The sequence below is a fragment of the Phoxinus phoxinus genome (assembly GCF_949152265.1).
Source record: "Phoxinus phoxinus genome assembly, chromosome: 14".
In the NCBI taxonomy this organism is placed as follows: Eukaryota; Metazoa; Chordata; class Actinopteri; order Cypriniformes; family Leuciscidae; genus Phoxinus; species Phoxinus phoxinus.
The window spans coordinates 23,156,025-23,181,850 of record NC_136889.1 but is presented as its reverse complement, the minus strand read 5'-3'; the positions used below and the strand labels follow the sequence as shown (position 1 = coordinate 23,181,850).

At 39.6% G+C, this 25,826-nt stretch overlaps 1 protein-coding gene across 2 annotated transcripts in view; it reads right to left on the bottom strand.

Annotated features, from left to right (window-relative positions):
* golga7bb (golgin A7 family, member Bb) overlaps nucleotides 1–25,826 on the bottom strand; it is a 74,295-nt gene that overhangs the window by 13,523 nt on the left and 34,946 nt on the right. Inside the window, exon 5 of one of the 2 annotated variants that reach the window (XM_079635706.1) lies at nucleotides 12,070–12,173. In XM_079635706.1, coding sequence (XP_079491832.1) covers nucleotides 12,090–12,173 — 84 coding nt within the window. In that variant the 3' untranslated portion in view covers nucleotides 12,070–12,089. Of the gene's footprint in view, nucleotides 1–12,069; nucleotides 12,174–15,613; nucleotides 17,190–25,826 lie in introns of those variants that run through there. The other variant, XM_079635707.1, reaches the window with a different exon arrangement.

The window sequence follows — 25,826 nt, the reverse complement described above, 5'->3', positions numbered from 1 at the left end:
TGCAGATTTACAGCTTTGTCCGTACGCAATGTTTTAGTATGAATTCAACGCAAGTCTTTGTACATGAGGCCCCAGGGGCGAAAAATAATACTTTGTAGCAGTTTTGGTTCCTTTTCACACCACACTGATCTGGTCCGAATCAGTTGATGAGTTGATGAAACCAACCAAAAGGCAGCCACGTGACAACATCCACATCACTCGTCGGCCAGATGTGTCTTGAACGTATTTCCATAACTGCACTTCGATTGGTCAGAATTAACGTGCTGGGAAAATCCAACAGAACTCTTGGAAGTAAACAAAGAGGAGGAAAATCTGTCATACAACGCATAGCTTTTTACTATTGTTAAAAGTCCGTGCCCTGACATAGACTACGTTACCCATAATGCATGTGTTCGTTTGTAGTTTGATCGATCGCGGTTGCGCTAGGCGCTTTCACTTTGGGGTGATCCAGTGACATGAGAACATCATTAACAGTGCAGAAAATTGCCATCCTTTATTAATCCTGCGCTAATATTGTGTGTATGAGTGCTGTGTGCGTCCTTAAGATGTAAGTATGTTTCTTTTGTATAATTGATGCGTTTATTGCAGAGTTATTAGCTCTGTGGCGAAGTTGTCATACTCGTGTTATTCCCTAGTACTGTTATACTGCTGCGGCCCACTACAGCGCTCTACATGCACTTCTAAAGTAGCCATCTACTGTATATCCTTTAGTTATTGCCTTGGAAATAACTGTAAATATTATATTTCATTTATAGTTCGCCTGTTTCTGGCACTTTTTCACTATTTGGAGATGTATGGCATTTATGCAAGTTCATTTATAGCATTAGAGCTCCACCTAGTGGATTTTGGTTGTACTGCGGGTGATTTCTTTATGCATCTGTATGTAACTATAGCATACATGTTTATTAATATACATTTTATTGTATTTTATGTTTCAGATAACCACACACACACACACACCCACAAACACACCTATTTGTTACCTTTAAACCATCATCATCTCCATGTACCTGACTCTTCATTAATAAATTCTCAAAACTGCAACATGGGATTCGCCTATTCCTTCTGACCGAGGAAGACTCAGTTGATGAGCAATTCATAATCAGCCGCAGACGCACACGGTCTCTTACAACTATGGAGAGACGACTGCGTGGGCTGATTGTATCCCAGGTCATAGTTTATTATATAGTTCTACACCACTTTAGGCAAACAACATTTGAGAATGAAGCGAGAATGCGGCTTGAAAATAATGTTTTAATGCACAAACGCAAGTCAATACAGGAGGAGACATATATTAATGTTGCTAAACAGTGACATAATGCAGCTGCTTAGTCCGAAACTACGGCAGCTGGCTTAGTCCGAAAATGTGGAGTTCTTTGGCAGTTGGGTCTGGTCGAGGTCAGATCACGTTCTCACCAGAAATGAACCGCTCCAGAGTTCGTTTGAAAGCGGACCGAGACCACCTCTCCGAGGAGGTCTCGGTACTCTTGTTTGGTCCGCTTTTGGTGCGCACCCGAGTGCGATTGCTGCATTCACACCTGCTGCCTAAACGAACCGCACCAAGGGGGACAACGAACTCTAGTGCGATTCAACCAAACTAAATGAGGCAGTTGTGAAAGCACCCTTAGTGTAAATGACACTCCGAACTTTTAAATGTTGGTATGAATCCTAATGATGAAGTGCCTTCAGGGATGCCTGGTTGAAGCTTTATTTGAAATGATTCTCACAAAACCATCCATTTTAAACAAAACAAATACATTCATGAACCGAGTGGTTTGTATGTTATTTTAGTGGCTCATCATCTCCAAAGCAAACACTAACTTTAGCAGGTGTATGGAGGGGTCACATTGAAGAGAGCAGGTCTGTGTCTCAGACAGCGCTGGGTACGTTGGGTTACCCGATGCTCTTACAGCTTTCTTTCTTTCTTGTAGGGGCTCGCTGAAAACTGGAGCGAGATCAGATCTCGGAAGAGGAAAGCAAACAGTCGTAGTCTGTCGAGATCGCTGTGTGTTTGTTGTCTCTGAATGCAACATTAGATCCCAAAGGCTGGGTCTGGGTTTAAAAGGGTCAAGGGTATGATGGGCAGCACAAAGGTAGTAGACACATCAACATGTTTTTTTGAGGAATGACCTTTACCATGAATACATCTATCTTTTTTCACACTGGGAGACCTGGTTTTGAGCCAGTAGTGAAAATTATGATTTAGTGAAAGTGAGTTATCTTAAACAGAATGGGTATATGGCTCTTTAATTCCAGTGAAAACAAGCTGTTAGGGAGTACTGATTCTATATATTCATATGTTTAAAATCACATATGTGTGCTGTTTGGGTGTCCACTTTTGGCCATACTATATTTGATGGGTTTAGTGAAAGCAAGGATAGAGTCATATTCAAATTCAAATCTATTATTAATCTCCTGCCCAGCTCTTCAGTTCTCTCTTGCTTCAATACTGTGCTGCTCTGATAAACTATTGATGGGGTTGAAAAAGAGTGGAGAACTTATATGTTGAGGGAATGGGATTCAAATTGGTACTGGTAGTTGGTATTCTAGATGTAGGAATTCTGTTGCTCAGTTTGGGAGGTCTGGACATCACTGACTGCCATTGTTTGCTGCCATTGGCATTCCTCACAGAGCAAATAGGCCAAACCAAAATGTCTCCTTCTCATAAATGAAGCACTTGAGGACACTTGGCTATGATGGATTAAAGAATTAAAACGTCTGGACTTTTTCTTCTACTCTTTGATCTAGGTTTATTTGTTTGGGCATTTATGAAACACATCGGCTTGAATAAGTTCTGAACACGGATAGTTTTGGTCAGCTTTCAAGTAATTATCTTGCTTGATGGTTTTGGATATTAACAATTCATTTTTTATTTATTTTTAAATTTTTTGGCCGATATTTATATTATTATACCATTTTACACTTGTTAAGATTTTGTGCAATAACCCTGAAAGGTTATTTTAGTCACTGAACAAAGCAACATCTTCCTTAGGTCACCTAACAACATGCTGTACTTTAAATTAGACTCTAATTAGATTCTAATACGGAGCTCCTAAAGGGACATGGTGATGGAAAAAAATGGGAGATGGGAGGAAAATATATATTTCAATGCTTGTTATTTGTCATGCAAAAGTTTTGCGTTCCCGCGAGAAACTTTGCGTTCATTCACAAAACGTTTGCGTTCCCTCGAGAAACTTTGCATTTGGTCGCTTTAAAGTTGCCAGCCTCCACCAGCGTTATTGATCATTTTCACAAAAAAATTCATGGCCGCCAGAATATTTTGTTGTATGAATATCTGAACATGCAATATATCAAAATAAAGAACAGAGCCTCTGATAAAAAAAATAACCTTTTATTCTAGCTTCATGCACTCTTTATTTATACATTTTTTTTTAATGTGGGTAAGTTTCATAAAAAAGCTAAAATTTTATATAAAAGCTGAGAAAATTGTGTTTTCTACAACATGCATTGGCAATGCTTTCATCGCTTGTTTTGATCGGGAGATTCTCTGCTCTTTCAGAAGATACGTAATAGCGCCCCCTACCATATAACAGTTTAAACGCGGAAAGCTGGAAAATTCCATCAATGGCGGGAAGCGTTATGTCATCAATGACAGAAAAATTCGGTCAATGGCGGGGAAATGATTAACAGTTTTGTGAGCGAATGCGAGTTTCCTGGGGGGAACGCAAACATTACCAGCAAAGTTTCTCAGGGAAGGCAAAATATATGCTAGAGAATGCAAAAGCAATAAAACATTGACATATTTTTCCTCCCATTTCATTTTTTTTTTTTTCTTCACCATTCACCATGTCCCTTTAGGAGCTCTATAGACCATCACTAAATATATCTGACAACAAAGCTTATTCCAACAGCACATATTTAGATTCAGTGGACGCTAGATATTACATCCTACAACACACAGAACATTCAGTGCTAGTCTTTGAGGTTGAACACCATTAGCCAAAGCTAACAAGGTCGGCTCTTGAAAAGAGCTCAAAATGCAGTCAAACAATAATATTTGCAGACACTATATCCAGCCAGAAATGAGAGAGAAATGTCATGAAGAGTGTATTGTGTTCATCCTGTCTTATGAAAGCTCTGCAGCCTGAGTGTTTAAATAATACATTAAATGTGCCATGAAGATTGAAAGGATCATGTTCTCAATTAAACTGCCATGTAACAATCAGAAGCGTGAAGAATTGGAGTTTTCCCTCTGTTAGGATCTCATTCACACTGTGTACTGAGTGCAATCGGATCGCAATTGGCCAATTAAAAGCCATGTGAAAATGACATATTGAGGTGAGTTCACTGGATTTGAAGATGGCGTAAATGCAAATGTGTGTGGGGTTGTTCAGCAAATAATCATTGTCATTTGTTTTTAAATGTAATGTATACATATACAATTAATATTTATATAAAAATAGAAATATATAAAACATAAAAGCTATTTTAAAATTTATAATAATATTTATAAATAATATATTATTTTTAATACAAATATTTCAGAAGATTTGAAGAACCAAAATCATGGAAATGTCAATTGTTCAGTATTGTAACACTATGTATTTTTAAAGAGATATTTCACCCAAAAATGAAAATATTGTCATTTATTCATCCTCAATGAGTTTGATCTTAATGTATTCCGTCATAAAGGTTTTGTTTATTCAAGCAAACATTTGATTTCAGATCATTTATACTGAAAAACAATGAAAAAGAAAAATCGCTGTGTACTCCATTGGCTCATCTATCTGTGTTCTTGTCAGAAACTGGAATATTTTTAAAAGAACATTTCCCGGTAGTTTCAAAATGATTGTCACTTTATTTAAAGCAATCTTACAAGACTGTATAACAACATCTGATCTACGATGACGTCTGCCTCTCAGACAACAATAACTCTTTCAGCCTCTGCCTGCTTTAGTCCTTCTATTTCATTCCTCTTTTTGTTTTCGGAGTCCGGAACGCAAAGCTGGCCTGTGTTCTAACGCTGGAGTGATTTAAATTTTCCCCTTGGTTGACAAAGAGGATGACGTTTGCTCTTTAAATGTGAAATCAACTGTATTTCAATAACACTCTCTCATCTGCTGACCCTGACCTGCGTGTTTACTGCTGTGAGGAATATAAGTAAATACAAGGAAAACCTCACACTGGCCTTGAATTCATTATACTGTAACTGCTTAGTTTGTTGTCTTTTATCATTGTCCAAAACAATATAACTCTATAGGGTTTTGAGTAACCTTTCTTTAAATGACCATGCTTGTATGAACGTCTGTGAACGTAAAGGTGAAGTGTGTAATTTGTGCACTACTTGTATCAAAAATTATTATTTTTATTAGTTGCCCGAACACTTCCTCATCACACACTCCTCATCAAAACAAAACGTTCCCCCCACTCCATAGAATTTGCAGTGAACTAACTTTACTGTTTTTTTTTTTTTAAAGGTGCAGGAAGCAATTTCTGAGAAACACTGTTGAAAGTGGATTAGGCCGAGCACCACAACACACTTGTAGCCAATCAGCAGTAGGGGGCGTGTCCACTCATGATGGTGGAGAAGAGAGTTAGCAAGAGGGAAATTGGAAGAAAGACTGTAGAAAGAGAGATGGCTGAGAGACATTACAAAAGAGAAAAGATCAGAGGAATATCACGGGAAAAAGAAGAGCTATGATCAGGGAAGTGCTTTATTGCCGTGTTAATGTTTTACAGAACCAATATATGCTATTGTTGTAATGTTTCGCATAGTTTAATGTGAATATGGTTACTATGAGCTTAATTGCACTAGTTTGATCAAAGTATTGCATTTACATGAGGTAAAGTTTAAGCGCAATATTGCCAAATTCCCATTATAATCCCACTCATTGTTTGTTTTGGAGCTGGTGTGCTGCTGGCGACTAACAACAAACTCTTGCTTGATACTCTTGTGTACCGTCTGTTCATCTTTTGTTCTTTCTTGTCATTTGTTCGCCATCTTTGCTTTATTTTTCACAAATCAATATTTTGCTTGGCTTTAGCAATGATAAAGACAAGAGACATCCACATCCGTTGCTTGTTCGTGCATTTTGGGGGTAGAGCAACAAAAAGGGAGGGGGTGTGTTTGTTTGGGTTACTTCCAAATGACCATGTTTCTCAGAAATCGCTTACTGCACCTTTAAATGTTTAAATTGTGTTCTGGATCTGTAACTGTTTCACCATGAAAGCTGTTAGAATTAATCTTACAATTATTCTCAGAGAAACCAACCCAGACAGCAACAGTGTCGGCCCAGATCCGGCTCACATCTGGTACGTGTGGGTTCCATGTGTACCAGATGTGGCCCGGTTAGCATACCACTTATTAATAATTTATTATCATATAGTCATGTTTTTTAAATGACTAGTTCATCATTAACTAATCATATACAGTAAATTACTTAAAACTGAATCCACAAAACTTTCATAAAATGTTAACATATCACTTATTAATAATTGATGGTCATACAGTCATGTTTTGTAAATGATTAACTCATTAACTAATAACTTATAAGTGACTTATTACTGAATGTTAATATAAAGTGTTACCCCATTTGCAAATCACAAGGCTTTCGTATCAGCAGGTGAATCTGTTCTTCTGCACTAATATCCTGGAGGAAGACCAGACCCAATGCAAATGCCCTATAAAACTGAAGAACCAAAAGCAGCCTTGGGTTGCCAAAGTCATAACTCTAATCCTCCATCTCTGGCGTAGACCACTCGTCTGTCACATCAAGGGCAATACCATTTCCTCTCAAATAAGAATATATGACTTCTTCTCAAGCCAGTAATGCTGCTTAATGTCTTATGGGAGAGAATGGCTTCTGGAGAGTGTGTGAGCTGGACCTTGAATTAGCCTGTTGAGATTTACCAAAATGATGAACCCATGTTTGTTAACCTAGCTCACATGCCCAGAAAACAGTCTGTTTTTATTTTAGCACTGTCTGTGTATGTGCAGGGGAAAAAACTCATCTGATCTCCGTTTCCAGAGAAACAACAAAACATTTTATTTCTGTTGGCATTCTGTATAGAAGCAGACAACAATACCTCTTTGCAGAAACTTGCTCACATCCAGACATTTTGGGGATAAATATATATTTTATATATAAATGGTATAAAACTCTCTCTTGATACATTGAGTTCAACATAACAGTAATAAACAAACAGCAGAAGAAATACCTGCTACATTGTTATATATATGTGTATATATATATATATATATATATATATATATATATATTCTCCATTTCAAGGTATATTAGTACAGATAATAAAACACATTTGTCTCCGTTAGCAATGAACCAGAGATTTTATAATATTCCCAACAGAGGTATTAAAGGTAATGGAAAGTTATGCTTCAACGTTAGGAAGACATGAACATGTTAGCTTTTTGTTGTTGTTGTTAAATAATTCTCCAGTGTTTTCTCTATACAATTGGTTCAAAACAATATAATATACAATACAAAACTAGTATTTACATTTTGCCATATCAAAGTACTTTTTAATACAGATGTGATGTTTCTTTTCCCCCCCCTATAACAGATGTGTAGACGATTTTCCATCTTACCTATGCTGACATACCCAACATTTGTTGATATAAATGAGAAGTGAGTATTGTGGAAAACTCATGGCATGACGCTAGACACTTTATATGAATTATATACGACCTGTCCAAAATAGCAGGCTTGTCCATATAAACACAAGTTAATATATGTCTTTTTAATGTAACTTAAATTTTTATGTCATGTTTTACTGATTTGTATGGATCAGCCCAGGGCCCTTTCAGACTAAATATTGTAAATATTGAAGGGCCCCTCACACTCCATCATTAGAGTCAAAATCAGTCGGTCAAACCATGCCAAGAAATATTTCAGATTTTCAGTCAGCTTTGTCAAAACGTAAAGGCCGTGGGGGAGAGAGGTTTGGCAGATTTACTTGTAAAATCTTTCCTGAGCAACTTGTCAAAAACATGCCTTTCCAGCCCAATCACAATGAAAATACATTTTCTTAACTAATGTACCAGGATGTTATTGTGCACGATTCATTGCTTCTTGCAATTTCAAATAAAATCGTAAAACAAAAATGCCTATTTTTCACAATCTAATCAATTCTCAAAGGTCCCACTGTAAACTGGTCTCAAAAATATGTCATATGGCAGAAAAACAAAAGGGCTGTGAACAGGTTCACGATGACTTCATAAACATCAAGAACAGATTCATCAAAAGAAAACTACAGACATTCACTCACTAATGACTTGAAGTCCACATGTAGACAAAGACTCTCATGCATTAATAGTGCAAGTCATGTACAATTTACAGAAGTGCTCGGTCCTGATGGGTCAGCGCCAGGGTTGGTATCTCCACAGCAGTGAAACATGAATGCAGCAAGCACAGGAGATCTATGAACGCCACGATACTGATCAGATGAGTGGCTGTCAGAAATGAACTGAGGAGAAACCCTAGAGAAACTCAAAGGTGGGTTACAGTAACTGTGGCCAGGTGGGGAGATGTTTATTAAAAAGGGGAAACAAATGTCATAAAATAATGAACAGGCCAAATGTGGAATCAAATTTACCTTGACATTTTGAGATAAAATAACTCAAAACTTCCTGCAGTCCAAAAAGAGCATTACTGAATGCTGCAAGATAAGTAAAATCAAATTCAACAGCTCTAACATGTTTTATGTACATTACAAATACATTAAACAGTTATGCCACTTTGCATGTGGTATTTCAGTGCAAAAAACACCTTTTGATTCCCTATCAATAATAACTTAAATTATTATGTAAATTGGTCTTATTATTTACAGGTCATGTGCCTTACAGATACAACTCTATTTTCCTGGCACAATTAATACTGGATCATTGCTGACCACTTTTTTTACTTCAACAAACTCATAAACTGAAGGGAAGTCAATCAGATTAGGTTATTTCTTACAAGAGAATAATGAGCATGCATTCTTGCATGAATTATGTCTGAGAGTCTAGCAAAATATGCTTAACATGAAACCAACAAGAGCAATGAAAAATCTCACAGCTCATTCTGAACAGCTGGTGAGTCAATCTCCTCTGAACCAGATCAGTCCAAATAAACTTTATCTAAGTCGCATTTACATGTTGGACCTCATCCTGTCTACACTGGCTCCCTCGGCTCCCTGCACAAGCACAAACCAGAGGTAGATTTTATCATACAAAAAAAATAATTACGAAAAAAATAATAAAGAAACATGCTGCCAGAAGGGCTGACATTTGTTATTATCCTCCATGAGCAGAGGGGAGCATTGCCCGGTTTGGGCATATTGTCCACGACACCAAACACTGAACCTCTGAGGTGCAGGTATGTGGTGGAACTAACAGAAGGAACATGAGCCTGGAGCGCTGCAAAGGGTCAAGACTGCCAGTGAACTGAGCCACTGCTGAATTTGGCCCCTGCGGAACATCAGGGGGATGAATAGAGAGAGCTCAGTCACTGTCCAAACTAAATAAGCACCAAAGCCCTGCTGGAAAATCCAGCTTAAGCTGGTTGCTATGTTTTGGAACCATCTTAGGCTATGTCTACAATAATCCGGATACATTTTCATTTCAAAACGCTCACAGTCCGCACTAGCATTTTCAAAATGTTGTCGTCCACACTGAAATGCCTGAAAAAAAGCTAAAATCATCCTGTGTAAAATGTAATAAAATCTCACTGAGATGATACCCCAGACAGCAACATAGTGTCGGCCCAGATCCGGCCCACATCTGGGGCCTCATTTATAAAACGGTGCGTAGGATCCTTACTAAAAGTGTACGTGCGCCCGAAAGCCAAAAATGGCGTAGCCAGAACCTGCGCAGAATTCACTTTGTAAATCCCAGTCAGCGAAAGATTGTGCGCACATGCGACTCCTCCCCGAAATAACCATATATGGAGCTTACAACGCCTAGTTTTACTATGCATATCCTCATCTGCATATCATTTGCATTCATCCACGTGATAACATGTTTAACGGTACACGACACTAGAAAAATATTAAATACGGATGTGCCATCAAATTACATTAATACAAATCATTTAGTATCATCATATCATTGCCTTGTTTTTGAATAAATAAATAAAATAGTGTAAAATACATTTCAGAGAAAGTTTTTCTCAATCTTTTCCACTGGCCAAATAGTATTTGTAATTGATTTATATTTTTAATGGAGACAGATAGACCTTGTTGTGCATTATTTGCACAAAACTATTTTCTCTGACAATCTGCTATCTGCAACTATCTTAAAACATTAACATTAGTTTACCGTATTTTCCGGACTATAAGTCACATCAGTCAAAAAATGCGTCATGAAGAAGAAAAAAACATATATAAGTCGCACTGGACTATAAGTCGCATTTATTTAGAAATTTATTTCACAAAATCCAAGACCAAGAACAGTTTCATCTAGAAAGGCAAGTTATTCAACTACACAATAGCACACAAAACAACAGGCTGAATAGGTGTCCGGTATGTTAAAGGGGTGGTTCAGGTGCGCAAATTTTCCCGTCAAGTTTGTTTTTATAAATCACAACTTATGCGTCGGAAGTAGCATACGCCTCTTTCAGGTCCTGTTTTGTGCGTACGCAGCGGTTATAAATGAGGCCCCTGGTAAGTGTGGATTTCACGTGTACCAGATGTGTGCCGGATCTGGGCCGACACTATGTTGCTATCCGGGACTGAGAGACCAGACATCATAAAGTTCTTACGCTAATCTTCTTGCATGATTATTTTATTTGCAAAACACACTTACTGCACCCACACACCGGACGCGAATAGCGCGTCAGGCGCGAGTGATTTCAATGTTAAGTCAATGCAAAGACGCGTTACACGCGTAACGCGTCTTTGCATTGACTTAACATTGAAATGACTCGCGCCTGACACGCTATTCGCGTCCGGTGTGAACGCACCATTACTGGTGCGTTCAGGTCGCATTTAATCGCCATTCCACATATTGACTAAAACGCAACTGCCCTCATGGTTTGCCATAGGACTGCAATTGTGAGTAATTTTTTGTTGTTTTTGCAGGAATGTAATATGAAGATTGTACAAAGTAGCATTTATCTTTAGCAACACTGTGAAAGTGAATAGCACAAAGCAGGCACATACCGGTATAAACATAGATATCTATAAGTACAGTATAATATGCGTCACATAACTAAACATGCGCTATCCTTTTCAAATACCTAAGATTTTACAGTTTACACGATAAAGTGAAAACTGCATTTTTACATTTCGTCCCCTTGGAATTATAATGTTCTATCTGACATTTTTGTCAAAATTGAGTTATTCACATATTCTTATTCTGTGACAACTTATTTACATTATGTGATGTTGTTTTTTAAGTTGTGTACATTTTGGAACTTTTTATTTAGAAACTAAAAAAAGGTTCTTTCTACACGGTCGAATGGAATGCAAAAACTTTAAAGCTTAATATCTCAAAACCAGTCAGAATGCAGATAGAACCTTATAATTCCAAGGGGACGATTTATCCACTTGGCAGATTGTCTTCAGAAAGCTCTGTTTAAGCAGGACAAAAACGCTGTCTCAGTGTGGACGAAAAGACCACACAAAGAAGAAAAAAAAATGCATTTTTAAATGTACCCAGATTAGTGTAGACGTAGCCTACAGCTATCAGTTGGTCATGCCAGTATAGGTTTTTGGAACATGGTAAACCATCTAATTGCCATCTTAGACTACCTATAAATCAGCTATCATGTTGTTTCAAAAACCATCTTAACCTGATTTTCCAGAGCTAAGGCACAGTGAGAAATCTGTAGAAAGCACTCCAACCATTGCTAGCCCTCTTTATTTAATTATCGTCTGATCAACTTAAATCTGTCACTTAATGGAAATGCAAAGGAGGTTGAATTAAATGAGACGGGGAAGGGGAGTTGTGTTTGTGAGTTAAAGCTCCTGGCTTTGCGCTTGTTGTTTGGAAGAAGCGAGTGAGTGAGCAGTACCTGTACTTCCTCTCTCTCACTCAGTATTTAAAATCTGGTGCTCTCATGTTTCAACATGCGGATCTTGGGGAGCGTACAGACCCCCCTGTACCCATACCCCTGGTGCTGCTCCTCCAGTCATTGAGCCATGCTATTGGTCGGAGAACTTCCACTAGAGCTGGAGCTGGTGGAGCCACTGTCCTCGAAGATGGAGATTTCGATCTGAACGGCCACAGTCAAGGGTTGAAATTTGCAATGTTGAAACATAACAGTGCTGGTATGAGAAGTCTAAATACAGTATTAAAAATATGGGAGTGGAGCGAGGCCGGTGGAGCGAATGTTAAGGATAAAAGGAGGAATGAAGACAATGGAAGACGAGATAGTAGCAGGCCTAGGACCTAATGTTGTTTTATCATGTTTACATGCGACAGTCGACCGTGAGTGGCTGCCGCTTACTTTCGTCTACTTTATGTTTATTTTGCCATTAAAGTTACACTTATCTTTTGCCAGTTCCTGCCTCCTTCTTCCCATATCTATGAAATTTATTGCAATCAGTATTCTTGTTTTTGTGGTCATATTTTAATTTGTGGACATTTGAGTGAATATATCAAAGCTTTCTAACCTTTAAAAAAATAGCCAATAGCAGGTGGTGTCATGTTTACATTTATGGATTTGTCAGATGATTTAATCCAAAGAGACTTACATTGCATTCAAATACATTTCATTACTTCATGTGATTGAACCCATTAAATAGTGTTCCTTAAACCCTACTGTTTCATACAAGATAACAAAAAGCAAACAAACAGTACATTAGAGTTGCATCAGCAATGCAGACACATCCACACATAAGGTCCAGAACAACACACCAGATCTACAGTAAGTAACATAGTCCTTTAAGCAACTATATAGGCTACTAAACATCACGTTTAGGTCTAGTGGTATGAGTGTGTGTGTGTGTGTGTGTGTTGAGCAGTGTTATTAGGAGATCTTGGTGTCCATGGAAATGCAGTGAGAGGGGAAGCATTCCATGTCATCATTCATTCCATGTCATCACTAAGAATGTATGTACCCACCCCAAATCTTTTGGCAACTGAACTCAGTAAACTTTTATTGTCCCTTAGGAAAATGCAAAGGGTTCCATATCCTCACTTTACCCTCCTCCTGAAAAACAAGGACAGCAAGTTAGCATCAGTGTACTTTTTCATTTTGTATTGCAGCCATGTAAGCCTTCAACGAACAGTCATATCCATTAGACTACACATAGACAGTTTTGTGCGCATTTGCCTGCTATAGAGTAGCGGAACAGGATAAGCACCAGTTGCAGCAAGTGGAGTGGCACGGTACACCTGTGAGAAGTCGGTTACCACAGATTTCATATTTTGCTAGATGGCCATTTGGACAGTGTGTTTGAACACATGGTTGAACCTCTCTACAACACCATATATACCATAGCTGTCGGGTAGTATAGAGAGATGAACGATGGTGACGAATATTCCTTCGTTCCAGACAAGCAACGAAAGCAGCAGATTTAAACTGAACACCATTACCAGTGACTGACTATACTCAATGGATTTCCATGGCGACTGAAGACTGATGACAGAAACTAAACCACAGAATCAGTAGCAACAGTGCGAGCAAAGGAGACCTCAGGCCATTTGCTGTAATAGTCCATTAAGGTTATAGAAAACCTGCAGTCAGATGGAGCAGTGTCAAATGGTCATTGAGCTGAAACACGTAGCATGAACAGACAGCATCATGAACCTGAGCATCCATCCCTGGCCACCAACAGAGAACACAAAGGTATTGTTTGGCTCTCACCTCTCCCCAATGTCCCTTGTGTGCTATGGAGACAACCACAGACCAAAGAGAAGCAGGTGCAATCAGCCGTGAGCCCCGAAAGATGAAGCTGTCCTTAACAGACCAGTTCCAGACGCAGTTTATAACACAACGACAACTCAACGGCCAATCCCTTTGGTGATGGAGGCCAACCACTAGTAATCTGTGTACAAAGTTTGGTTAGAGCAGGACAAGAAGCACATGCTGCATCAACATCAGCAGCAGACAGAGAACCACAGGCGGCAGATAGAAAAGCAACAAATTCCTCATCATCAGCAGGAGCTGGAGCAACAGCACCATCCGCAGGAAAAGCAGGAAAGGGCAAACGTGATAGATAATCAGCAGGGGGATTTTGAATCGCCTGGACATGTGATTCATCAAAAAGAAGACCCTCTGCTGATACAGTATGACCAAAGAACAGCAGGTTGGTTTGCCGGAAGCGACACACAGCTTCTAGTCGTGGTGAGACCGCTTAAAGTGATTTGTCATGCATGTCATGCCCTTGGAATGATAATGTTGTCCAGTATGACAGTCAGGAGATGGTCATCATCTTCTGAAATGCCGCAGGCGCTGAAGCCAATCCATAAGGAGCACAACAAAAAAAAGAACAGTCCGTTGTGAGTAATAAAGGCTGTGAGGTTACGACTGTCCTCATGCAGCAGCACTTGGTAGTAATCATTAGCCAGGTCGATGGTAGAGAAAACAGTAGAAACCTTTAAAGCAGAGAGTAGTTCATCCATGTACAGTATGACAATGGAAAATAGTCCATAATCAATGCTTTATTTGGCTCTCTGAGATCAACAAGAATTGTTCTGTGACGCACATGCAGAGGTGTGAATACCTTCTATCACCCCAGCTGTTTGCAAGCGATTTAATTCCCCTGACACAGCACTACGAACAGAGAGTGGCAGACGGCAAAGTTTTTGGGGCACAGGTGTGACGGTTTCATCCAGCTTTACGCATTGTATAATGTTTTTAGTACATTCAAACTCAGTTGACTCAGCAACAGTGCACTGAAAGAAGGGCATTAGGAGGGAGGACTTGATTGTTTTCAATCCTCTCATGCAGTTCAGACATTAGATAATTCCCCACTTTGTACACAATGCAGAACAAAGCAATAACTGAGTGGTCATGTAGGGAAACCTTTGCTGATAAACATCCAAATGTGTGCTCTTGAATACGTCACAATCATTTAACTGATCAACAACACAAATCATTTCTGGTACTGGTGCCGAACTCAAATTGAAACAACTGTAAAACTTTTTGTGAGGCACCTGACAGCATTTATGGAAGGTGTGGCGTTTAACTACTATGTTGACTTTTGGCACAAAGTAGGCTTTCTGTACGTCGTTACCTGTATTACGCAATGAGTAGAAAATCCATTGTCCCTCTGTACTGAGGCAGTGAAGCAGTACTGCTCTCCGTCTTTTGTCTGGCCAGTACTGGATCAGTAACACACAGATAATTTTTAAAAATCCACAACCATGATCTGAATAGCATCGCGGGCTCACAGGGTCTCAGCCTCAGACGTTACACGCACGGAGCGTTGGCTGAACGTCTGATGCATATGGCACACAAAATGGAAAACTCTTCAGAAGTTTCGAAGTTGTCATTTGATTGTTTGAATTCTACAGGATTTCCGGGAGACATGTGCTCCATGTGTCTTTAACGGTCTGCCTGGAAACAAAGCCGTCGTGACGGCGAATTGCAGAGCACATGGATTTACAACTGTGACAATGAGCGATTATCAGGGTCAACTAAACACTGGATTTTCAAAAATATGTGACGTTTGCAGCTCCATTGCAGTAAACATTCACAACATTCTTGAATGAATCATTTATTAGATGCACGCAATCAGTCAAAGGGACATTGTCACGCCCCTAAACATAACGCGGAACAAAACAAATTGAGTATTCTGTACAGAGGTCAAGGGAAGGGAAGGAGGCCTTCACAGGGGAAAGTCTAGTTGACACTTCAGGACTGCGTTGTCGTCGTGTCCAGGCGCAGATCCTTCATCAGATCCGGATACGGCCTGGATCCGGCGGACTGCGGTAAACCTCGGGATAAACAGAGAGACTAATATTAGCGTAGACGCCATCCTTCTTATGATGTACCAAGTACATCAGGGTTTATGGGAAGTGTTCCCGGTTCCGGCTGATCTAAACTATCCAGCCTAACATTGAGTTATAGAAGTCTATAATGTGTTATGTTTATGCTAGGCCAAAGAGATGTTTTTTTTTATCTAGATTTGAACTGACAGAGTGTGTCTGCTTCCCGGACAATGTTAGGAAGATTGTTCCAAAGTTTTGGTACTAAATAGGAAAAGGATCTACCACTAGCAGTCGATTTTGATATTCTAGGTATTATCAACTGGCCGGAATTTTGAGATCGCAATAGACGTGAAGGACTATAATGTGATAAGAGCTTGCTCAAGTACTGGGGAGCTAAACCATTTAGTGCTTTGTAAGTAATCACCAATATTTTACCATTTATACGACATTTAATAGGGAGCCAATGCAGAGTTGACAGAACCGGGCTAATATGCTCTAGCTGCTGCATTTTGGACCAGGTGTAGTTTGTTTATTAAGCATGCAGGGCAACCACCCATAATAGCATTACAATAATCTAGCCTTGATGTCATGCACGCATGAACTAATTGTTCTGCATTTTTCATTGAGAGCATATGACGTAATTTAGATATATTTTTAAGATGAAAAAAATGCAGTTTTACAGGTACTAGACACGTGACTTTCAAATGAAAGTTTGGTATCAAAGAGCACATACAGGTTCCTAATCGACAACAAGGACTTGACAGAGCAGCCATCAAGTGTTAGACAGTAATCTAGGTTATTACGGGAAGAAGTTTTTTGTCCAATAATTAGAATCTCTGTTTTTTTTTCAGAATTATGTAGTAGGAAATTGCTAGTCATCCAGTTTTGTTATAGCAGCTATGCATTCCGTTAATTTTGTGAATTGGTAAGTTTCGTCAGGGTGTGAAGAAATATAGAGCTGAGTATCATCAGCATAACAGTGAAAACTAATGCCATGCTTTCTAATGATATCTCCTAAGGGTAGCATGTACAGAGTGAACAGCAACGGCCCTAGTACTGAGCCTTTTGGTACACCTTACTGAACTTTTGATCGATAAGACATCTCTTAATTTACTGCTACAAACTGATAACGTTCAGGGCCCGGTTCCCTGATAACGCGCACTCTTAGCGCGCTAAGAAGACTCGAAAGATATATCTTACCAAAGTAGTTTATGTTCCTAAGTGTGTTCCCCGAAGTTTCCCTTAGGAAGCTTCTTAACACGCTGCCTCTTACGTTCGAAGTTACAAAGGCGCTGTCCCAAGTGAAGGTGCTGAATTAGTTGGCATCGATTGCTCAGGAATCGATTTTCCACTTCACGCGAAGGTGCATTACGGCGTTAAGAAAGACAACACGTTCTATGCAAATGAAACATTCCTCAAATTATTCCAGTAACATTTATTTTAACATAGTTTAAGTTATCAGTAAAATATAGACTATTAATTAAATTATCAAATTGTCAGTAATATGTTCACACGATATGTTGTGACGAACCGGGTATCCCTCGCTAATCATCCACCCTCCTTATCCCGTTGTGCCACTTGTGCGGCTTCTTGACATGGGTTTAACAACTTCTAAAAATTATGTAATACACTTTTATATTAATGGTTAGGTACTTTACAATCAGAATTGTTTGGCAAGCAGCTGCAGATACTTCTGTTTAATGCAGTATTGATTGCCATTGGTTAATGTTTTCAATAAAAAGCAATCTATCTACAATGAACAGAGAGAGAGAGTTAGATACGGAATATGGTGGGGAAGCAACATAAAAAAAGGGCACCAAGCTTCACCACCAAGGGCGCCGTCTTTGATTCAATAAAAGGACACGTTGGATCGCTGCCATGGTCGCTTACTGGACACCACCATGCTTACCCATTTATAGATCTTAGCCATTTAGAGCCAAATTGTTTTCCAAATTTGAATTATAAAAAGTGATTGCCAATTTAAACGCTTTAATGACATTACGAAATAGCCTAGGCTAATTACCACCATATTAGTTCTGATACCAAATAAAGTCAACTTCATAAATAGGCCTGTATCCATTGCGAAAATATTTTATTATTAGTCTTAAAATGTCCATAACATAAAATCATTGTTTAGCCACAACATTGTCAACATACCATAGTTTGACTTGTACTGCGCTGCGCTGATTTCTAAAGACTGCTGCACAGTGGCGGCGACTAGCGTCTTGAGCTCAAACAACGCTAAGAGAGATCTTACGAATGGTCCAGACCAACCTTACGAAAGTGTGACTTACAGAAGATATACTTAGCGTACGAATGTATTGAGAATCGTGCCATAACGTTAAGAGAGAGGTTAAGGAATAGGTTAAGATCTACATAAGCGATAAGAACGTTTTGGGGAACCGGGCCCAGATAAGTATGATTTACACCATGCTAGTGCAATTCCACTAATGCCAACATCATTTTCGAGTCTATTCAAAAGAATGTTGTGGTCGACGGTATCAAATGCAGCACTAAGATCCAGTAACACTAATAGAGAGATACAACCACAATCGGATGATAAGAGCAAATCATTTGTGACTCTAATGAGAGCTGTCACAGTACTATGGTTCGGTCTAAATCCTGATTGAAAATCCTCGCAGATATTTCTTGCTAAAAAGAAACAGTTGTGAAGATACTGCCTTTTCTAGTATCTTTGACAGTAAAGGTAGAAAGAAAACTCGATGAAGTGCTATTGGAAGTGCTACTGTCATAGCTTCTTGGTACATAACGGCTACTGTAGTTGCAACACCTGTAGCTCAAACAGTAGAGCGTTGACATTTGCAACGCCAAGGTCATGGGTTCGATTCCCAGGGAAAGCAAGTTTTGAAAAGAATGTAAAATGTGTACCTTGAAAATGCAATGTAAGTCGCTTTGGATAAAAGAGTCTGCCAAATGCATAAATGTAAATGTGCAACACACATTCAAAAAAAGCTATGCGCTAGAGAGCACTATTCGTTTGAATGCAAAATACAATTTCACCGCTAGATTGGATAAATTCTTACACAGTGTACCTTTAAGGAATAGCTACACAAGACTAGGACAAAGCAGGAAAAAACTTGTGAAAGGCACGTTAGCAACAGCCATCTTCATGACCAAAGATACCAAAAAACTAAAAAAGAGCCTAATCCTTTTCACCAATTTGGGGTGTATGGCAGGAGTTAGTAAGCAGCAATAAAGCAAATGAAATAGGAGTAGCAAACTCACACACACTTATGTCATTACACAACGCTTTTCAAAATAGTAGTCAACAGAATTCATGACAATTTTATTATTATATTAAATAAAACATATGCCCATGAATTCAAGATCGATACTCATTAATTTCCCAGAAGAGAATTAAAATAAGTGCACAACTGTTCAAAGGTGTAAGGTCAATTTTATTTTTAAAGAAATTAATAACTTAAAATAAAAGAAGATAGATTCAGGGTTTCCACAAAAATATTATGCAGCACAACTGTTTCCAATATTGATAATACAAATAAATAGTTCTTGAGCAGCAAATCAGCATATTAGAATGATTTCTGAAGGATCATGTGACACTGAAAACTTGAGTAATGGTGCTGAAAATTCAGCTTTGCCATCACAAGAATAAATTACATTTTAAAATAATATAGAAAACACTTATTTTTTACAGTGCAATGATATTTCAGAATATTACTGTTTTTACAGGTATTTTTTTTCTGATTAGAAAATAAAAGCATCCTTGGTGAGCATAAGACACTTCTTCTATAAACATTTAAACAATCTTACCGACTCTTTACAAACTTTTTAACGGTAGTGTAATTCTGATTAACGTTTATTTTACAAAGTACATATAACCTCAAAGCTGACAGACATGCACTAAATTCCACAAGACTCCAATCTGGATCCTAAAATGGATTCAGATGAGAGTTGCACAGCTGTTAAATGCATTCCCTCTCCACAAGAAAGTTAGACCTAATCAGATGTTGAGAATATGCAATATTTTGCAAACTCGGTAGCATAGCAATAATGGAATTTAACCCATCAACTGTTTCATTTCATTTAACTTGAAAATGTCTTTCCTGTGAGCTAAACCAAAGCCCTGCGATGAGTTACTGGTGGTCAGTGTGGTAGGAACTGAATGGCAGCTATTGTTTGCCCATTGCTCCTAAGGTGACAGCTGGTTGGAATCTGCAGGGCTGTGAGCTGACAAAGGCCTGCCAAAGCCAGACGGGCCTGCAGTCAGCGGGAAGGAGAAGAACCAGTATTGCCAAACTAGCTTGATGGTCCACTGGATAGATTTCCCAAAAGGAATCACCCAAAATTATGGGATCCAAGAATAATATGTTCCTGGATGATCTTTTGAGGGTGCATTTACTGTCATACCTCAACAATACTGACATATATTAGACCTAGAGAGAGAGGAAACACACCCAGATCTCTCTACAGCAGGGTTCCCTAAAGTGTGGGCGCTGGTTGCTTGAAAGACACTGAAATTTCATTACATGATAATTCTTTTTAAACATATTCTGGAAAAAAGAAAAAAAGTTTAAGCCAAAATAATAATCAAAAAAGGGAATGGGTTGCCAAGGCAACTAGTAGGCTATTGGGGAACATGCTGTGTGTTAAGCCTGATATCTGCAAACTGACAAGTATTCAGCCATGCATCAAAAGACTTGACAGGAGCAATGCAGAAACATCACATTAGGTTAGTTGCTTAGAAACAATTAGTCTAGTTCCCACTGACCCAACAAACAGCAACATTTCAAACACTCCCATGATACCAGTTGGATGTATAATGTTGAGAAACATTTTCAAGCTGCTTCAACAAACACAGGCTTTACACACTGATCTAGTGTAATTTGGCGTTTGTCGAAGAACTATGTTTTCATCCAAAGTTGCAAATTTTACTTATGTGCAAAATTGGAATATCACATAAAACATTCGCTAATAAAGCATTTTCCATCCCATGTGTTCAAGGGAAAAAACGTGTCTGTAATAAAAATGGACTGAAAAGCTACTGTGGCTCTTTTTGTCCTACATCACAAATACAGACGAAACGCAATAAACGCTGTCATGTTATCTTGTGTTCGGATGCTTGGTGTTTGTGAACGCAATCATGTCAGACACTTTTGGGACATTTTTTATGGCTCCGGCATTTCAGAATGATCCAACCAACATTTGAGATGCTGTGCAATGCGATTGGTTCGCTGATTAGTCCAGTAATCCAATCACATCCACTGTTGAGGCAAAGTCACATGAGTTTTTTTTGTTGCGCATTGAGGGATTTATTTGGTAAATGTGTTTCCAATGTGGTTTATGCGCATGTTTTCTTATCAGATTAAAAAATATTCCGCCTCAATGGAGCGCATACGTTTTTAATGCGCATTTTTAGAATTTATGCATATCTTTACATTTCCACAATCCATACAGTTTTTTTTTTCATGTGATATAACAAAATGCACATAATATACTGTAACTAGTGCAGAGGTGGGTAGTAACGAAGTACATTTACTTCGTTACATTTACTTGAGTATTTTTTGGGAAAAATTGTACTTTTAAGAGTAGATTTAAATGTGGGTACTTTTTACTTTTACTCGAGTACATTTCTAATAAAAAAACGGTACTTTTACTTCGTTACGTTGAGCGATGTTCCTCTCGTTACTTTATTTTAATGCAATACGTGTTGTTAAATGCGTAGTTTATTCCAAGCGCGCTGTATCTTTTTTCTGGGCATGAGCGATGCTCAATTCACAAATGAGTCACTCTTTTGAGTCGATTCTGTTCAAAGACTTCATCAAACAAGTGGGCAGATCTGTCTAAATCGGTTCGCGAATCAGTTTGTATGATCTGTTCAGTTTCCTGCACGCACTGAAACACGTTTGTGTTCAGATGTTCAGTAGCCTACCGGTCAGCGCGAGCACATGTGAAGAGTTTTAACTCTTTCTTCTCTGTGTCAATGTTTCCCTTTACATGCCTTTAAATGCAAAACTCTGCAGATACACTATATTTCGACATTGTCTAATAATCCAACTGTAGTTGTATAAGTTACTATTATACAAACCAAAGGACAGGCAATGATTTTCGGGCTACAGATGGCAGAAATAATGCTTGTCTCTTCTGTTTTTGTGGCAAAGATAGCCTATCTAATTATGATAATAGTCATTTAAATAAAAAATATCTAAATAATATCATGTTTTATATATATATATATCATAGTATATATAGGCCTATGATCCGAAGTAACTAACTATAGCTACTTGAGTAGTTTTCTCATTGGATACTTTTCTCATTGGATACTAATTATGATAATAATAGTCATTTAAATAAAAAATATCTAAATAATATCATGTTTTATATATATATCATATATATCGGCCTATGATCCGAAGTAACTAGTAACTAACTACTTGAGTAGTTTTCTCATTGGATACTTTTTTACTCTTACTCAAGTAACTATTAAGATTGTTACTTTTACTTTTACTTTGAGTAAATATTTCTAGAAGTACTTGTACTTTTACTTGAGTACAGTTTTTGGATACTCTACCCACCTCTGAACTAGTGTCACACAAATAATTATAATATGTTGATTTGCTGCTCAAGAAACATTTAATATTATTATCAATGTTGAAACGTCTCGGGTTACGACTGTAATCTATGTTCCCTGAGAACAGGGAACAAGACACTGCATCGAATGACGCTAGGGGAACGCCTCAGGCGTGACAGGTGTCTGAAATCACTATCAAATCACGGCAATCATATTGACCGGCGACAGCCCGTCAATCATTAACGTGAATGATTAAAGTGCGACCTGCAAGTATATAAGGGCGACTTGCAAACATGACAAATCACCTTATCGTCTGAAGGGACTGTTTGGTAGGTAGGCCCCGAGGCATGGCAAAGAGACGCAGTGTAACCTGAGACGTTACCTTTCGAAAGGGAACTTGCACTGCGTCGAATGACGCTAGGGGAACGATATACCCACGCCGCCATGCTAAGGGGAGTGCATACCAGGTGGCAGTGACAACTGTCAGAACTAGCAAATTCAAATGAAACGCTAGAACCACTCACCCTCAGGTCACACTGGGCTGTCAGTGACAGCATTCCCTACGGTCATTGCCCAAGCTATAAGCCTCGCAGGAAAACCTCCATAAACATGGTTAAATGAAAGGCCTACCTGGGCCTGCTCAGGGCCTGGAACCACAGCTTCCAATTAGAAGGGGTCCCTTCTAGGGAAAGAGGCTAGGGAACCCAAAGGAATCCCAGCCAATCACTATTCAGGGAAACGTACTCACCCCGAAATGCCACCTGGACGGCCTGACCTGGCATCAGTTACATAGACACTTAGTCTGGCCACTTCCTGTCTGTCCGAAGACAAAACCTCTGGACACTTGCCTTTAGGTAAGGTATCCAACCTGAGGGACTGCGAAGCTGGCAATGAACCACTCGGCCCGGATCTCAGAGATGGGATATCCCGAAGACTCAGCATAGTGCTTTCCAACCCTTGCCAGCGAGGGGAGTTTCCCTACTCAATCCACGGATCTACCCACGGATCTTTGTGTTTCAAAACACTGAGGAGGCCTGTGAAGGCCTAAGGGCTGATCTAACTGGGAGGCATCACGAGAGGTCTATGACTGTCTGACCAGACTCAGGAGTCTGCATGCTCATAGTGACCCTCGGTAAAGGGGAGCACATGGTCCGCCTGGTAGGCAAACCAGGCTGTAGGCAGGAAAAGAGGTTCCGGGAGGGAACCAGTAGCAGAGAATGAACACTTAAGTCGAGCCAGGGGCAAGCTCGCCTTCAGCAGCTGCCTGTTAAGGCCGGCTGAACTGATAGCAAGAGGCCACTAGCTTCCTGAACCCAGCACTGCTAGGAAACCACTCACAGGGAGGCCTGGTGAGGCCTACTACCTGATAACCACAGTATGTGGGGAACTCCCCTTCAGGGAGGCCTGGTCAGGCCTGCCCAGACACAAGATAGTTTGCAAACATCGCGTCAATGGGCGGCATCGACACGCACCCATGCTCTCCGATCCCTTCAACATCAGCGAAACTAGCCCGCTGATGTTGGTGGAAACGGGCAGAGTATGAGTTCTTCCATGCCCTCTCGACTCAGTTTGAATGTCAGGGAGAAATGGAACGCTCACCTGAGCTGGTGGTCTATGGCCAGGGAAGAAACCGATCGTCAAGTCTGCCGCGAGCGGTCTCTCCTCTAGCGCGTTGCCATGGCAGCTGCAGCCTGCCGGCGGCATGCTCCATAACATCCACCAGCTCTACATACAAGGGGCAGGGTGGCTGAGGGGGTTCAGGATCTACTTGGTTATCAAACTCCTCAGCCATCTCCTGCTCGTCCTGAAGAGCACTAGCTGCAGGAGCAGTAGGCGAAAAGTCTTCCTCATCGACCTGCAGCACGCCCTCGTCAGTCGTCGGATCATCCGAGAGGTTCACAGCCCTCTCAAGGTGATTGACGAGCTCCATCTGAGAGTCCCATGATGCAAGTCACCGCTCTGCCTCGGCACGAGTGGGACCTGAACCACGAGGTCCAGATGCTGAACCCTCTTTCACTCGAGAAGAGGGCCAGACGAGAGTGGAGCATTTTCAAAGAAAGACGCTCACAGTTTGCACAGAGGGCCCCCTCGAGAACCTCCCGTGCGTGCTCTTCTCACAGGCAGAAAACGCACAGTTCGTGTGTGTCACCCGGCGTCAAAAACCTTGGGCACGGGTCGGCACACTTTTGAAAGCAATCGGCCTTCGCTGTACTTTTCATTTTCTTTCTCACCGTATTTTCTTTGAAGTAGCATTCAAACAGACAGTCCCTGAAGACGATAAGATGGTTTGTCATGTTTGCAACGCCCCCTTATATACTTGCAGGTCGCATGTTAATCATTCACGTTAATGATTCGCGGGCTGTCGCCGGTCAATATGATTGCCGTGATTTGATAGTGACTTCAGACACCTGTCACGCCTGAGGCGTTCCCCTAGCGTCATTCGACTCAGTGTGAGTTCCCTTTCGAAAGGGAACTCAATTTTCAACTCAAAAATTAAAGCTAGGGTAGGTAATGTTGGAGAGCTAGCCAGATTTGAAAGTGGCACCTCTTCTAAGCTCCGCCCCCTCCTGTCAGTGCTCCGTCCAAAGCTACGCCCCCCCACAAACATGAACGCACATCCACATTTGGAGTCAGCTGCATGTACCTACCAGTGATGGTTGATGGTTGATGGTTCGGTGCAACTGGTTGATCCAGTTGCACCGAATGGCAGTGACTGGTCAGAGTTTTTACTGTCCTACAGCTTTGTTCAGATTTGTCAGCTTTGTCAGCTCAAATCAGCTCAGATTTGTTTCATTCCTTTTTCTGAACACATAATGTATTGACTACTATCAGAATGGAAGGACCATTTCACCCAGTATAAAAAAAAATGTTTCTGAACAGGATTACCTACCCTAGCTTTAAACAAAAAAAAGTCTATGTTTTTTGTGGAAACTTTTTTTTTATTAGGATATTTTGATTTTTCTTGCCCAAATTTTAGAAATGGTAGTGCAACTAATTTATTTTAGAAGAAGGGCTTAAAATTCCCACAGCCTAAATTTTGTACTTAATTATTTTGAGTTATTAAATTAGAAGTTAAAATAATGTAGATATTTGAGATATTATTACAACTACATACATCTCAAGTAATATTTAATTAGGACAAATTTCATTAATGACACCATTTGGGTTAAATGTGCACTGGAAGCAATCAGTTTGTTGTGATGCAACAAAACTAGATTGTTCCCTTTTTGATAATATTATTTTCCTTTTTGTTTATATTGATTTGAAATGTTATCCCAATAAATCCCACTGACGGATGTTCAGTTTGGCTTGAAATGTGAATGACTTCAAACTCCAGCTGTCAAACACTTAAAGTTGTTTGTCTTGACAAACTTTCCTTATTCTTTAATCACACAGACAAAGTGTTTCCAATCAGGTCTGGCCTCAGGCAGCTTTTTG